The sequence below is a fragment of the Ursus americanus genome, chromosome 5 (assembly GCF_024610735.1).
Source record: "Ursus americanus isolate L20-20 chromosome 5, mUrsAme1.1.p, whole genome shotgun sequence".
NCBI classification, from domain to species: domain Eukaryota; kingdom Metazoa; phylum Chordata; class Mammalia; order Carnivora; family Ursidae; genus Ursus; species Ursus americanus.
This window is the reverse complement of record NC_142131.1, coordinates 80,869,856-80,886,759: the sequence shown is the minus strand read 5'-3', so window position 1 is coordinate 80,886,759 and position 16,904 is coordinate 80,869,856. Positions and strand designations below refer to the sequence as shown.

The 16,904-nt window shown below is 40.9% G+C and overlaps 1 protein-coding gene across 1 annotated transcript; it reads left to right on the top strand.

Annotated features, from left to right (window-relative positions):
- The first annotated feature begins 973 nt into the window (after positions 1-973).
- LOC123776392 (olfactory receptor 2T2) lies at positions 974-1,942 on the top strand. The gene has a single exon (XM_045772324.1). It carries the CDS (start codon positions 974-976, stop codon positions 1,940-1,942), a length of 969 nt encoding a protein of 322 aa, XP_045628280.1.
- Positions 1,943-16,904: the final 14,962 nt, after the last annotated feature.

The window sequence follows — 16,904 nt, the reverse complement described above, 5'->3', positions numbered from 1 at the left end:
TATCCCATGAGGACAGAGACCCAACTGCTTAAAGTTACCTATGCTTAAAAAGGTGAACTTCTTTGACAGCACGTCTCACTATACCCCAGCTGACCCTGATCCTCAATTTAAGTTAGTAGCACTGCCCTGTTAATTCCTGATGCCCCAAACATTCAAAAAGCTGTTTAATAATAATAGCATCCCCAGGGTGCCTGGGTGGCTCAGTGGGTTAAGCACTCAACTCTTAGTTTCAGCTCAGGTCACGACCTCAGTGTTGTGAAATTGAGCCCCACATTGGGCTCTGTGCTGTCTGTGGAGCCTGCTTGGGATTTTCTCTCTCCCTCTCCCTGTCTTTCCCTCTCCCTTTCTCTCTCTCAGAAGTAATAATAATAATAATAATAATAATAATAATAAATATAATAATAAAATACATTAGCCCCAATACTAAATTTATCTAGATTTATTGCATCCATCTTCATTTTCTATCAATTTATGAAATCACAAATGTATGTCTATGTATGATTTTACAATGTAATCATCTTCACTGCAGAGAACTTAAATTCAATCAACCTTTCAATACTGGTTGCAAGGTAATATGGAGGGGAAGGCACAGTTACCAACCTCAGGAAATATTTAATCTAAACTAATAAAATTATAAAGAATATAGAGAAGTAGTTGAAAATAAAGCAAATTTTGAAAGTGGTTTTGTATAAACTATTATATTTATATTTCACACCAGGCTTACAGAGATATAGACCTATGATAACCTTTCATGGATAATGAAAGTGTTAATTTATAGATTATCTGCCCAATGTCACATAGACCATTAATACTGAAACTAAAATTCAAAATGATTCTAAAGTCTATATTCTGTCCTTTATACCATGCTGCTTCTGACATATTATCCATGGTTGGCCCTGCCTAAATTTCAATTATTAATTAACCTAGCAACATTTTGCCTTTGGAGCCCTAGGTGCTACCATGTGACACAAACATGAAGGCCAATCTCCAGAACTCCACTGACTTTATCCTCTTGGGCCTCATCACCCATCCTGCATTCCCTGGGCTTGTCTTTGCAGTGGTCTTCTCCATTTTTTTGGTGGCTGTAACAGCCAATGTGGTCATGATTCTGCTCATCCACATGGACTCTCGCCTCCACACACCCATGTACTTTTTACTCAGCCAGCTTTCCATCATGGATACGGTTTACATTTGCATCACCGTTCCCAAGATGCTGCAAGATCTTCTATCCAAGGAAAAGATCATCTCCTTCTTGGGATGCGCACTTCAGATCTTCCTCTACCTGACTCTAATTGGAGGTGAATTTTTCCTGCTAGGCCTCATGGCCTATGACCGGTACGTGGCTGTGTGCAAACCCCTGAGATACCCTCTCCTCATGAACCGCAAGATTTGTTTGTTCATGGTGGTGGGCTCCTGGGTTGGTGGTTCCTTAGATGGATTCATGCTGACCCCCTTCACCATGAGTTTCCCCTACTGTCGGTCCAGAGAAATCAATCACTTTTTCTGTGAGATCCCAGCAGTACTAAAACTATCATGTGTTGACACATCACTCTATGAGACTCTGATGTACGCCTGCTGTGTGCTAATGCTGCTCATCCCTATATCCATCATCTCTGTTTCCTACACACGCATCCTGCTCACCGTCCATAGGATGAACTCTGCTGAGGGCCGACGAAAAGCCTTTGCTACCTGTTCCTCCCACATTGCGGTGGTGAGCATTTTCTATGGGGCAGCCTTCTACACCAATGTGCTGCCTCATTCCTACCATACACCAGAGAAAGACAAGGTTGTATCTGCCTTCTATACCATTCTCACCCCAATGCTCAACCCACTTATCTACAGCTTGAGGAATAAAGATGTGGCCACAGCTCTAAGAAAAGTGCTGGGGAGATGCCCCTCCTCTCAGAGAAGGAGAGTGGTGGATTTGTCCAGGAAATATTAGAGGGTTCCAGATACAAAGATCGTTTGTGCTGTGGCCACTGGCACACAGTTATTTCAGAAAATATGCTTTTGATTCTGGAAAAAAAAATTCACTGTGATTTTAATAATCCTGAATTATCAATAAGGAAAATTGTCCCTTTGCAAGAATCACATAGGGACAATAACTGAAGCCTACAAGTATCATAATTGGCCAATGCGCTGGGATTCACTGACATTTTCCAGAGAGCATTCTATTCAGGTAACACTATAAATAATCCCAAACAGGCCAAATGCCCCTTTTAAGAGTACTGAATAAATATTTTTATGTTACACATGTTCATGTGTTATTTGTGTCTATATTACTGGTCAACTTTTGAACAGAAATTGCAAGGAGCATTCACCATGTTCTTGAGGATTTAATGTCAAACATTCAGTATAAATTAAATAATTTCTAATGATAATGTAGCTGCTTTATTTAGGAAAATTTTGTGAAAACAACTTAATTATATTTTGGGTTCTGTATTCTTAGTCATCTTTTATGAATGCTTGTGTTCTCTAACCACTGAAATTAAACTGTGGGTAGTTATCATGCCTTTATTCGCATAGAGTCTAGTATGTTCCTGGAAATCAATAAATATTTACTAGTTGAACAAAAACTGACTTCTGTCATTCAGATAGCAACATGGCTAAAATCTTTCCAAAACTTGCATTCATGACCTGGTAGGGTGGGCAGTTATGTGGGTGGCAAAGAATTGCTCAAAGAGTAGAACAAGCAGGACAGAGTTCATTCACTCTCCAAAGGAGGAGAGGGGCCAAACATCAAGAGAGATGTCAGCCCTGAGTTTCTGTCAGGCTGGGCTTTTTAAAGGGTTTTGAAGGATGTGAGAGAGTTGCTGTTGTGTCCATAGGGAGTGGTAGGTGGGGAGGGGTTCGACTTTTGGCCAGGTAGAGCAGGAGGTGGCAAGTTTTTCTAAGGGCCCTGTCTGGGGTTTGTCCAGGATGTGGTTTGCGGTCCAGCTAGAGTATATGTTTTATGGTCTATTTTCTGAGAATGTGGGGTACTGTGACCTAAAAAAAACCAAAAACATTAGGATCAATTATCTGTCAGTTTTATCTGTAAGCATGGCTAGGAAAGGGGCTTTGAATAAAACCATTTTATCCCCTCCTCTCTTTATTTTAAACTATTCCTGATTGAGAAAACTTCCTGCTGAATAAGGTCATAGAGCTGCCCTACATAGCTGCAAAAGAGACAAGAGTGAGGGACATACTGGTAGCAGACTGCTGTGTTCTGAAAGCCAGGGCTTCCTAGGTATGTGACAGATTGTTAATTAAGTTGAGCTTTGGAAAGGGACCCTATATAACCTTTGTTGTTTAGGAAGGTGAAGAGAGTGATGAAGCCAGAAATAGAAGTGGGAAAAGAGGTGCTATAGATGAGAAGTTCATCTACATCTCAGATAAGGGTACTATTTGGGAGGGAGGGAGATTAGAGAGATCTGATGCCAGAGCTTGTCCAAAGAAATGGGGCTATCCTTAAAACCCTATAGGAGAACTATCCAAGTCAACTGTTGGGAGCATCAGGTGTCTGGGTCAGTCCAGGTGAAGGCAAAAAGGTCTTGGGGTTCTGGGGAGATGGGAACAGTGAAAAATGCATTTTTAAGATTTAAGACAGTGAAGTACATGGTGGAGGGTGAAATGGTGGAGAGAAGATTATATGAATTGGGGACAACAGGATGGATGGGGACAAATGCCTCATAGATAATTCTGAGATCCTAAACTATTCTATTTAAAAAAAATCTGGCTTTTTGAATAGAAGGAGTGGAGTATTGCAAGGAGAGTTAGTAGGTTTTAGTTTTGAGGTAAGGAATTTGGAAATGAAGGGTTGTAAGCCTCACACGCCCTCAGCTTTGAGAAGATGTTGGGGTTTTGAAGGAAAACAAGTAAAATCCTTAAGGTATATGGTGATGGGGTGAGTTGAGTAGTCTTAACTGGTTTGGAGATGTCCCATATGGGTGAGAGATCTGAAGTCATAATTGGACGAAGTGAAGTGGGAATAGGGTATGTTGATTCAGTAAGGAGTCCCAAGAATAGGGATTGGGAATGGATGGGGTACAGATGAAGGTAAGTCCCTAGTTTGGTCATGATGTTTCGTCCCAGGAAGGGGACAGGACAGCATGGCCAAACAAGAAAGGAATGGCTAAAGGTTTGATCTCTGAAGGCACATTAGAAAAGCAGGGTAACTGAGGGTTGAGAAAGAATACTGTCAACCCTGACACAGAGATGGAGAAGGAAAAAGAGGGTCTGGAAAATTCTGGGAGAGTGTTGTAGGATGCTCCAGTGTTAATTGCGAGTTGCCCTGATTTGGGCCATGGAGATGACATGTATGGGAGCCTTTGCCAATCCTGGGATGTGTCAGTACCTGTCCTAAAGAAGTCCCAAGAGATCTGCCACCAGAAATATGGCTGATGCCCCCTGTTTGGGCCCCAAAGACAAGTTTGGGGAGCCCCCCCCCTACTTTGTTACTCTTCCAGTGGCTAACCTGCTTACTGGAGGGGATGGGAATTTCAAGTGGTGGTTTTTATTGGGACATTGTTTAGACCAGTGATCAGGCTTACTGCAGGTGTAACAAGCTCTCAGAGAGGGCTTGTGGAATGTTTGGGTTGAGTTAGTAGGTTTAGACTGCTCCTGAATAGCTCCATTAAGGACAGTAGTCTGGAGCTGATAAACCTGAGATCATTTTTTATCTCTTTGTCTCTTTTTATCATTGATTTCATCCTCTCTGCTGTGAAAAACCTTGAAGGCTGGGTCTAGTAGTTCAGATTGAGGGATTTGAAGGCCTTTATATAGTTTTTGAAGTTTTTGTTTGTTTGTTTTGTTTTGTTTTGTTTTTCTAATGTATGGGACTGACTGGGAGATGAAATGCATAGCCAGGATAGATTTTCCTTTGTAAGAGTTAGAATCAAGGTTGGTGAATTTTTGGAAAGCCTCAGTCAGGTAAGTGAGAATAAGGGCAGGGTTTTCATCTGATCTCTGGGTGATCTTTCTTAACCTTTCATATTTGGCCTGTTTAGAAGCTGCTCATTTCATGTCTTCTATAAGGCAGGTGACCATGTGGTATGTTTGACCTTGTTCCAGAGTAGGGCTAATAATTCCAATTGGGCTCAGCTAAGGGAACCACTGCCTTGCTGGGAGCATATTGTGCAGGCTGATTGAAGTTCATATCATCAGCATATTCAGTAGCCTTGGATAAAATTCTGGTCTTTTCTTCTGGGGTGGTACAGGTGGAGAGAATAACATAGAGGTTTCTCAAGGATAAATTATAAGAAAGGATGAGATATTCAAATTGCTTAGTGAACCTGGAGGGATTGGTCAAGAGAAAGAGCCAAGCTTAGATACTATATGATAAAGATCTGGCATGGAGAAGGGAACATGGACTTGAACAATACCCTCTGCTCCAGAGGCACTGGCTGGTAGGAACAAAAGGAGGCTGGTAAGAGTGGCCAGAGCAAGAGTGGATGGGAGAAAGATCAAGATGTGGAGGCAAGATCTGGTTGGTAATGGGGGTTCTGACAGGTCTTGAGGGAAAGTAGGGTAGATGGGGGGATGTGGAGGTGCCAAGGGAAGATTGACTGTGGGCATGTGGAAAGGCAGAGGTTGTTCAGCAGGGTTGAAGTCTGAGTTGGAAGAATCAGGGAGAGAGAGTTGTCTTTTGGGGCAATAGAAGGAGCATATTGTAAGCAGTGTAAAGGTCAGGACGATGATCAATTTCAAAGAAAGCTTTGACATAAGGAACCTCACATCAAATATAGAGGCTATGACAATATACACTCAATTGGAGAAGAGTATTGTGTTTAAGAAAGCCATTCTTTATGGTGACTAACATAATAAAAAATATTATTATTAAAAAAAAAAAAAGAAAGCCATTCTTTGGCCGGACCTCCTGGTCAACTAATTTATATTGGGGCCATGTTGTATTACAGCAGAAAATAGGATATTTGAGCCAAATATCTTGTTCCTATTGGAGGCTTTTGATATTTTTAAGGAAACATCCCAGAGGGGAGTCCTTGGGAAGGGTGGACAAGGTATTGCCCATATGGAAATCTAGGAAAAGGAGAAGAGAGATTTTGAAGACTGGAACAAAGGGAAAAATCATGAAGGGAGACATCTTGACCCAGACTCCCAAGAAGATGGAACCCTGACCAGTATTGAGCCCAAGATAAAGGGGCATTCCCTAAACACAAGGGTTCCTGTGAGGGGAAGGGATTGAGGAACTGTGGAAAGACCCAGAGGTCCCTCCAATGGTTGATGCATTGATTGTTGACTGAGCCAAGTAATGGGGCTTGAACTTGCTATGGGGAATCAGCCAACAACTGATGATTGTTACTAATGCTCAAGATCTCAAAAAGCCCTCCTGAAAATGAAAATTTTGACTCACCCAAGATTAGTTGACAAGGAGATCTGGTTGAGATGGATCCTGATAAGCAGGTAATGTCCAGTCCCCATATATAGGGCCACCAAAATGTTAGGGTAGCCTGGTGATGTGTGTGACACATCAGAATTGCACAAAGAGTAGAGCCATAAGCAGGACAGAGTTCATTCACTTTCCAAGGGGGAGGAGTGGGGCCAGACATCAAGTGAGATGTTGGCCCCAAGTTTCTGTCAGGATGAGCCTCTTAAGGGGTTTGAAAGATGTGTGAGGATTTCCCCATGCCCAAAGGGGGTTGGGGAGGAAGTTGACTCTTGGACAGGTAGAACAGGAGGTGGCAGGTTTTCTGAGGGGCTTTGCCCAGGGCTCATCTAAGATGCAGGTTGTGGTCCAGGTAGAGAATATGTTTTGTAGTTGTGGTCTATTTTCTGAGAATGTAGGGCACCATGACCTAGAAAAACAAAGAGTTTGGGCCAATTACAAGCACCTGTGAGTCTTGTCTGTAAGCTTGGCTTGGAAGGAGTCTTTGAGTAGAATGCCCTAATAATATGGTATAGATAAACTTAGAATGAATAAATTGAGACATTTCATTAGCTAAGTCAGTTCTCTTGGTCAGTTCTTCTATTCTCAACTTCTCAATCTGGTGTACTGGTAGACAAATATCTCTGCTTTTAATTAGCTTTTTATTAAGTGTGGTGTTTGGCTGCATGCCAGGCTTTGGTAGCCTATTAACTAAACAAAAACCACCCTGACTGAACTGTCTTCATCCATTTACCTAATGTTAACTTCCTACTGAATGTATGGTTCTAAAATATGACAAATAAAAAAGAAGTGATTAATCTGCTGTTTATTTTCTCTATCAATAAAAGGTTTAGAAAACGTTGGACCCATGTTTTAGAGGTTTTATAGTTGACAAACACTAATAAATGGTTACTTAACCTATGTTAATCTAATGCCGACATAAAGGGGAACATGTTTTCTCCATCGATGTTGATGCAAATAAAACGTCCTCATCAATATGCTTTTTAAGGTTAGTTTTGCCTTGAAAGGTTCCTAATAACTTGATCATACCCAGAAATCAAACAAATAAAAAATAAATGGTGGAATTGCTTTGATTTTTGATTTCCTGGTTTATCGAGTCATTCCTGAGCAGGATGGTTCTTAGTCTCCAAGTGTTTGAGTTTCTTCCAAATTTTTCCTTGTGGTTGAGTTCCAATTTCAGAGCGTTGTGGTCTGAGAATATGCAGGGGATAATTTCAGTCTTTTGGTATCGGTTGAGACCTGTTTTGTGTCCCAGAACATGGTCTATTCTTGAGAATGTTCCATGGGCATTAGAATAGAATGAGTATTCTTTGGTTCTGGGGTGTAGTGTTCTATATATATCTATGAGGTCCAACTCGTCGAGTATGGCATTCAAAGCCTTTGATTCTTTGCTTAGTTTTTGCCAGGGTGTTCTGTCTATTTCTGATAGTGGAGTGTTGAGGTCCCCTACTATTAATGTATTTTTATCTATATGTCTCTTTATTCTGGTTAAGAGTTGGCTTGTGTATCTTGCTGCTCCCCTGTTGGGGGCATATATATTTATAATTGTCATATCCACTTGTTGAATACTTCCCTTAAGAATAATATAGTGCCCTTCTGCATCTCTAACTATAGTCTGTAGTTTAAAATCCAATTTATCTGATATGAGAATTGCTACCCCAGCTTTCTTTTGAGGTCCATTTGCGTGAAAGATGGTACTCCATCCCCTTACTCTCAGTCTGAATGCATCTTTGGGTTTGAAATGAGTCTCTTGTAGACAGCAAATGGATGGGTCATTTCTTTTTATCCAATCTGCAACCCTGTGGCGCTTTATGGGATGGTTCGAACCATTTACATTAAGACTGATTACTGAGAGTTATGATTTTAATGTTGCCATGTTGCCAGTAAAGTCTTTGTTTGTATTGGCTGTGACTTTCTGTTCTGTATCACTCTTGGGGCCTTTTTACTTTTATAGAACCCCCCGTAATACCTCCTGTAGGGCTGGTTTCGTGGTTACAAAATTGGTTAGTGACTGGCGATTCTGAAATGTCTTTATTTCTCCATCAATATTGAATGAGAGCCTTGCTGGATAAAGGATCCTTGGCTGCATGTTTTTCTCTGAAAGAGCTTTAAATATGCTCCCCCAACCCTTTCTCTCATTCCAGGTCTGTGTAGACAGGTCTGACGTAATTCTGATGCTTTTGCCTTGGTACGTGAGAAATTTCTTTGCCCTGGCCGCTTTCAATACTGTATCCTTGCATCTAATATTTGCGAATTGCACTATGACGTGACGTGGCGTAGGTTTGTCATGGTTGAGCTTGGGAGGGGTCCTCTCTGCCTCTTGGACACGAATGTTTGTTTCCCTTGCTAGATTAGGGAAGTTTTCTGCTACAATTTGTTCAAATATCTCTTCTAGACCTCTGTTTTTCTCCACCCCCTTGGGGATGCCGATGATTCTAACATTGGATCGTTTCATTGAGTCAGTAATCTCCCGTAACCTACATTCGTGGGCGTGGATTTTTTTAAGACCATCTTCTATTTTCATTTTTTCCTCTATTAACCCATCCTCCAATTCACTAACCCGTTCCTCTGCTTCTGCGACCCTGGCCGTCAGAGCCTCTAGTTTTGCCTGCATTTGGCTTATAGAATTTTTAATTTCTGTCAGATTCGCTCTCATTTCTGTCCTTAGGGATTCTATATTCTCAGTAACCTTTTCGTTAATAGTTTTTTCAATTCTACTCATCATTTTGACCATCGTTACTCTGAATTCCATTTCTGATAATTTGGTTACATCCATAGCCATTATTTCTGTGGCAGAGGCCACAGAATCACTGTCTTTTCTTTGCTGGGGGGGGGCTTCTCCTTCTTGTCATTCTGATGAAGAGAGGTTGCGGGGTTTCCAGAGCCCAAATTATTGACTGGGTCCCAGGCCGTGCCCCTTGTTTTATAGGGATCTTAGGGATGTGGGCTTCTTCTTTAAAGATTTTATTTATTTATTTATTTATGTGGCAGCCAACCAGCGAGAGAGGGAATAGAAGCAGGGGAGTGGGAGAGGAAGAAGCAGGCTCCCAGCGGAGGAGCCCAATGAGGGACTCCTTTCCGGAAAGCCGGGATCACGCCCTAAGCCGAAGGCAGGCGCTCAATGACTGCGCCACCCAGGCACCCGGGTTGTGGGCTTCTTAATTTTTCATCCTGCCTTCTGTGTTCTGGGGGAGGGGCCTGCCGCGCCGATACTCAGGCAGCCATGTTTGGGTAGAGTCTCCGCGTCCCCTGCGAGGGGGGATGGGGATGGGCACTCCCTGAGCCGGTTTTTCCAGGCTTTTGTTCTCTGGTGGCTTTCCCTGGCGGTTTGCTGTGCCTCTTCTGAGAGTCAGAGCAGCAGCGGCCAAATTTCAGCCTCTGTCACAGAATAGAGGGATTGCGGCCTGTTCTCTACTAATGTTCTGGCCACTTTAACTCTGTTTCTGTTGGTGCTGCTCAACCCTGCAGCGTCCGGGATGTGCGCCCCACACCCGGCGTCCCAGCCCTCACTTCCAGGGCCGGCGCGTCTCTGTCCTTTGTATTTCTAATGCCGCCAGCCGCCAGCCGCCAGCCGCCCCGCGCGCGCTCCCGGATCTCCCGGTCTCAGTCTGGATCCAGTAAGCGCACCGGGATTCCGGTGTTCCGCGAGATGCCTGGTGGCGCGCACACCCGGCTCACGGTCTCAGTCTGCTGTTTTGCGGGTGCCGTCCGCGAGCCCCGCCCGCTCTCCCGTGCAAGAGGCTACCACTTCCCGGCGCCCGAACACGGCGGCTCCCTCCCCCTTCCGTTTATCTTCCGATATCTGTGCACAGTTTCATGGCTCACCGCTTTGTACCTCAATACTCAGCGCTGGAGATGTTCATTTGTAGAGATCCAGATGCGTCTTCCTGCGTCTCAGGCTGGTTCCGTGGTTGTTTAGGCTGGTCTGGTACCTATCCAGCTCGACTCGGAGGACCGGCTGAAAACGGTGTCTCCTACTCCTCCGCCATCTTAACTCCTCCAATATGTGCCCTCCTTAATACCCATCACCAGCCTATCCCATTCCCCACCCCCCTCCCCTCTGAAGCCCTCAGTTTGTTTCACAGAGTCCATAGTCTCTCATGGCTCATTCCCCCTTCTGTTTAACCCCCTTTTCTTCTTCCCTTTCTTCTTCTACTGATCTTCCTACTTCTTTTGCTCCATAAATGAGTGAAACCATATGATAATTGTCTTTCTCTGCTTGACTTCTTTTGCTTAGCATTATCTCCTCCAGTCCCGTCCATGTTGCAGCAAATGTTGAGAAAACATTCTTTTTGATGGCTGAGTAATATTCCATTGTATATATGAACCACAGCTTCTTAATCCAGTCATCTGTTGAAGGGCACCATGGCTCTTTCCATGATTTAGCTATTGTGGACAATGCTGCTGTGAACATTGGGGTGACTATGGCCCTTCTCTTCACTACATCTGTATCTTTGGGGTAAATACCCAGTAGTGCCATCAAGATAAATAGCTCTGCACAGCCGAGGAAACAGTCAAAAAAACTAAGTGGCAGCCCATGGAATGGGAGAAGATATTTGCAAATGACACTACAGATAAAAGACTGGTATCCAAGATCTACAAAGAACTTCTCAAACTCAATACACAAGAAACAAATAAACGAATCATAAAATGGGCAGAAGATATGAACAGAAACTTTTCCAACAAAGACATACAAATGGCTAACAGACACATGAAAAAATGTTCAACATCATTAGCCATCAGGGAAATTCAAATCAAAACCACATTGAGATACCACCTTATGCCAGTTAGAATGACAAAAATTGACAAGGCAGGAAACAACAAATGTTGGAGAGGATGTGGAGAAAGGGGATCCCTCCTACATTGTTGGTGGGAATGCAAGTTGGTACAGCCACTTTGGAAAACAGTGTGGAGGTCCCTTAAAAAGTTAAAAATTGGCTACCCTATGATCCAGCAATTGCACTTTGGTCTTTTTTAAGAGATTGATTGATTAATTGATTGATTGATGAGAGAGAGAGAGAGAGAGAGAGAGAGCAAGAGCGAATGCATGCACCTGAGTGGGGGCAGGGGCAGAGGGAGAGAATCTCCAAGTAGACTCCCCACTGAGTGAGGCTCCTGACTCCGGCTCTATCCCATGATGCATGAGATCATGACCTAAGATGAAACCAAGAGCTAGATGCTTAACCAACTGAGCCACCCAGTTACCCCTCTAATTTGTTCTTTCCTGGATTGCTTTGGCTATTTGGAGCATTTTCTTGTTCTGCACAAATTTTATGATAATTTTTATATACTATTGTAAAAATTACCATTGAAATTTTGATAAGGATGACATTGAATATTTTGATAAGTTTGAATAATAGGGACATTTTAACAATATTAATTCTTCCAGTTCATAAATACTAGATACTTTCCATTTATTTGTGTCTTCTTCAATTCCTTTGAAGTCTTGTATTTTTCGTTGTAGAGATCTTTCATGTCTTTGGTTAAATTTATTTTTAAGTGCCTTATTGTTGTTGATGCTGTTGAGAATGGAATTATTTTCTTTTTATTTTCAGAAAGTTTATTAGTATATAGAAACCCTACTGATTTTTATATTAATTTTTTATCCTTCAACTTTACTGAATTTATTGATTAGATCTAACAGTTTTCTGTGGGGAATTACTGGTTTTCTATATATAAACTCATGTTATCTGCAAATAGAGACCATTTCACTTCTTTTCCAATTGTGTATCTTTTATATTTTTTATTAACTGATTGCACTGGGTAGGATTCCAGTACTGTAATAAATAGTAATGAAAGCAAACCCCTTGTCTTCTTCCTCATGAAGAAAAGTTATCAATCTTTCACCATTGTTTGTGATGTTAGCTTTGGGTTTGCCGTACATGACCGTTATTATGTTGAAATATGTTTCTATTAAATCTTATTTGTTGAGAGTTTTTATTATAAATGGATGATGAATTTTGTCATATAATTTTTCTGAGTCTATCGAGATGATCATATAATTCTTTTTTCATTCTGTGAGTGTGATGCATCACATTTATTGATTTGTGTATGCTGCACTATCCTTGCATACTAGTTATAAATCCCACTTGATCATGGTAGATATTTTTAATGAGTTTTTAATTCTTTTTTATAATATTTTTTACTATGTTATATTAGTCACCATACAGTATATCCTTAGTTTTTGATGTAATGTTCCATGATTCATTATTTGCTTATAACACCCAGTGCACCATGCAATATGTGCCCTCCTTAATACCCATCACCTGCCTATTCTGCATGCTGTATTTTGTTGATAAATTTTGTGTTTATATATATCAGGGATATTTCCCTGTAGTTCTTTTCTTATAATGTTCTTTTCTGACTTTGGTATCAGGGTAATGTTAGCCTCATAAAATAATTTTGGGAGTGTTATTTCCTCTTCAATTTTTTTTGAAAAGTTTGAGAAGATTTAGCATGAATTCTTCTTTAAATGTTTAGTACAGTTCACCCATGAAACTATGTGATCCTGGAATTTTTTCACTGGAAATATTTTATCACAGATTTAATCTCCTTACTGATAATTCTAACATTCACAATTTCTATTTCTTTATGATTCAGTCTTGGTATTTTGTATGTTTTTAATACATTTTCAATTCCCTCTAGGTTATCCTACTTGGTGTATAGCTGTTCATGGTAGATTCTTATATTGTGTTTTTTTTTCTGTTGATTCATTTTATTTATTTCATTTAAATTCAATTAACCAACATATAGTACATCATTAGTTTTTGATGTATTGCTTAATGTTTCATTAGTTCCATATAACACTCAGTGCTCATCACATCATGTGCCCTTCTTAATGCCCATCACCCAGTTACCCCATCCTCGTCTCTTCCACAGCCCTCAGTTTATTTCTTGGAGTCAAGAGTCTCTAATCATTTGTCTCCCTCTCTGATTTCTTCCCAGTCAGTGTTCCCACCCTTCACCTATGATCCTTATTATCTTGTGCATTTCTGTGGAATTAGTTGTAGTGTCTCTGCTTCAATTTATAATTGTGTTGATTTGAGTCGTTTCTCTTATTTCCTTGATTTATCTAGCTATAGATTTGTCAATTTTGCTTATCTACTCAAAGAATCAACTCTTAGTTTTGCTCATATTTTCTATAGTTTTTCTGCATTCCATTTTATTTATTTCTGTCATGGTGTTGCCATCTTTGGGTTCAACTTTTTGGGCCTCGTGGATCTGGGTGTCCACTTCTCCCCCTAGATTTTGGAAATTTTCAGCCATAATTGCTTTAAATATACTTTCTATTCCTTTCTATTACTCTTTTCCTACTGGAATTCCCATAATGTTGATATTATGTCTTTTGACCATGTCTTATAAGTACTGTAGGCCTTCATTATCTTTTTTAAAAATTATTATTCTTGTCTTTTTATTTCTCTAACTGGATAATTTAAAATATCCTCTGGTTTAGGACACTGATTCTTTTTTCTGTATGGTTAAGTCTGCTTTTGAAGCTTATTATTTTATTCTTTGGGTCAGCCATTGTGTTTTTCTGTTCTAGTTTTCTTTTTTGTTGTTTGTTGTTGTTATTTCTCGTTTTATGAACTTCTGTTATTTATGCACTGTTTTTCTAATTGTATTTAGTTGTTTCTATGTTCTTACAGTTTACTAAACTTCTTTAAGAGGATCATATTTAATTCTTTGTATGACCACTCATAGACACCCATTTCTTTATAATCCATTATTGGGATAGGTAATTTTGTTTGTTTGTTACTTTTTTCTTTTTCTTTCTTTCTTTCTTTTTTTTTGGGGGGGTGGTGATGCCATGATTACCTGATTTTTCATGATTGTTGATTTTTTTTATGATAGTTGATTTCTTTCTTTTCTTTTCTTTTTTTTTAAAGATTTTATTTATTTATTCGACAGAGATAGACAGCCAGCGAGAGAGGGAACACAAGCAGGGGGAGTGGGAGAGGAAGAAGCAGGCTCCCAGCGGAGGAGCCTGATGTGGGGCTTGATCCCACAACGCTGGGATCACGCCCTGAGCTGAAGGCAGGCGCTTAACCGCTGTGCCACCCAGGCGCCCCGATAGTTGATTTCTGATGTTAGTATCTGCATGCGATTAAGTAGTATCTTTTTCCAGACTTTGCAAATTCACTTCGGCAGAAACAGTTTTTCAACAATCAGTTCAGTTTGGATTTTTGGACATTTCTGCTAGTAACATTCTTGGGCAGGTAGGGCTTGCTATCAGGGTCTATTCTGGGGAAAGGCTGCTTCCTGAACTTTGAGAACAGTGGTTGGGTGCTGCTGTTGAGAACAGATAGGTAGGATTGCTGATTGGATCCCCGTCTTGGTTTCTGGTCAGCATCACTGTATTTGGGAACTTGGTACTATATTCAGCAACAGTCAGGGCTATGACCAACTGGCAGAACACCAAAATGGAACCCAGGGCCTACATGGCTGGTTGTTTGGAGATTCAACTAAATCAAGACTGTACAACAAAATTCCTGGCAGGTAGAACTTATGTTTTTGTCTTGCAGATGGCAAAAGCCATATGCTGTGTTCTGAGTTCAACTGCCACTCTAAGCAAGGCTGTTGGATGGGCTAAGCAACTTTCCATGTACTTTCCTTAAGTTCCCTACTCAGGTGGACTGAAGGCTCTTTTCAGAAGTGGGTTGGGCTTTAAATCAAATTCCTAAACAGGTAGAGCAGGAAAACTGCCTCCAAGCCTGCCAAGGCTCTTTGTTGTCTTGACTAAAGATGATACATGCTTCCAAATACCCTGGCCAAGTGGGACCACTGAGTCTGTTGTCAGTATAATCATCTCTCCCTATTACACTATCTGCTCAAATATTTTGGATTACACAGTTTTCTAGATGTTCCAGCCAATCTTTCTGCTTGTGTGAAGACTGGAGCTACATTAATTGGTGGGTGGGACTAGATTTAGTTCCTCTGCAAGAGCAGAATGGGAAGACCAGGTCTAAGTGGCTTCCTAAATGTTCCCAGTCAGACTTTCTGGTCCGGAGGTGTATAGGGGTATAATCAGCAATGGGTGAGGCTATGAATTACTTCCCCTCATTGGGCAGAGTGAGAGAACTGACTTATTGACCCCAAAGTTTATTTGCTTGTGGTCTTGACACAAACCAAATCACTCTCCAAGTTCCTTGGGTGAATGGTACCACTGGCTTTACTCTGTGAATATCAGTTCTGCCTACCATACTCTCTGCTTGAATGTTGCTGCGCTATGCAGTTTTAAGGTGTTCCAGCCAGGCTTTCTGGTCAGGCAGGCCCAGGAGCTATACTCAGAAATGGGTCAGGCTGTGACTCAGTTCCCTGGCTTTGGTGGGGTCAGACCAGGCCCCAGATCTAGAAAATCTATTGTTTGAGGTCCTGAATCAGGTAGACCTGTGCCCCAGTTAGTTCCCTGGTTAGGCTGTACCACCATCTTGTCTCTCCAGATGAACGTAACTGGTAGTTGGGACTTCTACTTGGGCACAGCAGATAGGAACTTGGTGTGCTAGTATCTGAGTACTGATTGTTAGTTCCCCACCCTTTTCCGTCATAACCAGATTTTCAGTAATCAAGCCCCATAGCTTCCCCTGTAATCCCTGTGGTGCAAGACCAGTGTGAAAGATCCCCAAAGATGACCTACAAGACTGGAGAGCTGGGTGTCAATCCTTCACTCTGTTTTCCTGCTGGAGGACAATAGATACAGGCGAGCTCTCTTAGTGAGGTGGTGTACTGACCTGGGTGAGGGGCAATGCAGTCAGAATGCAGCTGTTTATCCTACCCTTCTAATGTAGTTTTTCTTATCTCTGTGGTACAGGGGAATGTTTCAGCCTCTCCCCCATGTTGTAAGATTTTCTCAGTGGTGTCCTCCCCATGAATAGTTGTTTCGTGTTCTTGTGAAAGGAACTAAATTGGAAATAACTTACATTGCCATCTTAGTTATATCACTTTCTATAACATTTTAATCAATGTATATATTGCTATAAATGTCCCTTTAGGTTTCTTTTGCAGGATCTCAACGGTTTGGATATGTTGTATTTCCAGTTTCACTTGTTTTGAGATATTCTTTGATTTCACATTTGATTTCTTCTTTTATCCATTGATTGTAAGCTTATTGTTTAGTTTTCACATATTTGTAGATTTTCCAGATTTCCTCATATTGTTGATTTCTATTTTCATACCATAGTGGTCAGAAGTAATACTTGTTATAATTTTCATCTTCCATCTTCTTAAATTTGGTAGGACTTGTTCATGAATTTATATATGATATAACCTGGAAAATGTGTTGTGTGTGTTCAGGAAGAATGTGTATTCTGCTACTGTAGATGGATTGTGATAGATTTGTCTGCTGAGTTATTTTGTTTTAAACAATAGTTTAAGCACAATATTTCATAGTGGTTTTCTGCCTTGACAATGTTTCTATTGTTTAGTGGCTTACTGAAGTCTATTACCATTATTGTATTATTGTCTATTTCTCTCTTTATCTCTTAGAATTTACATAATATATTTGGCTTGTCCCATGTTGGGT